The 307-nt window shown below is 40.7% G+C and overlaps 1 protein-coding gene across 1 annotated transcript in view; it reads right to left on the bottom strand.

Annotated features, from left to right (window-relative positions):
- Window positions 1-258: 258 nt before the first annotated feature.
- The window catches only part of PHALS_05758 (vacuolar protein sorting-associated), a gene marked incomplete at both ends in the record, with an annotated part of 529 nt that continues 480 nt past the window's right edge, over window positions 259-307 (bottom strand). The window contains one exon of the mRNA XM_024723053.1: window positions 259-275. Within this exon, the coding sequence (XP_024574068.1) occupies window positions 259-275 (17 nt within the window). The remainder of the gene's footprint in view (window positions 276-307) is intronic.

Here is a 307-nt window from a genome sequence, read left to right as displayed (position 1 = left end):
TAACATTAGGATAAAAACATAAATAAAATCAGTTTGGAATTTAAACCAAAGAGTCGATTAGCCTTAAGAAGGCAAAAAACACTCTTGGAGTAAGCGGACTGCGATCCGCTAACTCATACTTGGTTTGATAAAGAACGAAAGGTCGGTGACCGAAAGTACGCTTCCTCAAGCGTTTGCTACGGCAGCCTCGCTGCAGATAGAGTTTATGACCGTCCTCATATTGCACAATATTTACCATTTATGTCTTCAGTTTTCTTTTTAAACAGCAAACACTGCTTCGGCCGACAGACTCTCCGGCATATAATGC

This window comes from Plasmopara halstedii, assembly GCF_900000015.1.
Source record: "Plasmopara halstedii genome assembly, contig: Scaffold_291, whole genome shotgun sequence".
In the NCBI taxonomy this organism is placed as follows: Eukaryota; Oomycota; class Peronosporomycetes; order Peronosporales; family Peronosporaceae; genus Plasmopara; species Plasmopara halstedii.
This window is presented reverse-complemented; position numbering and strand designations above follow the sequence as displayed.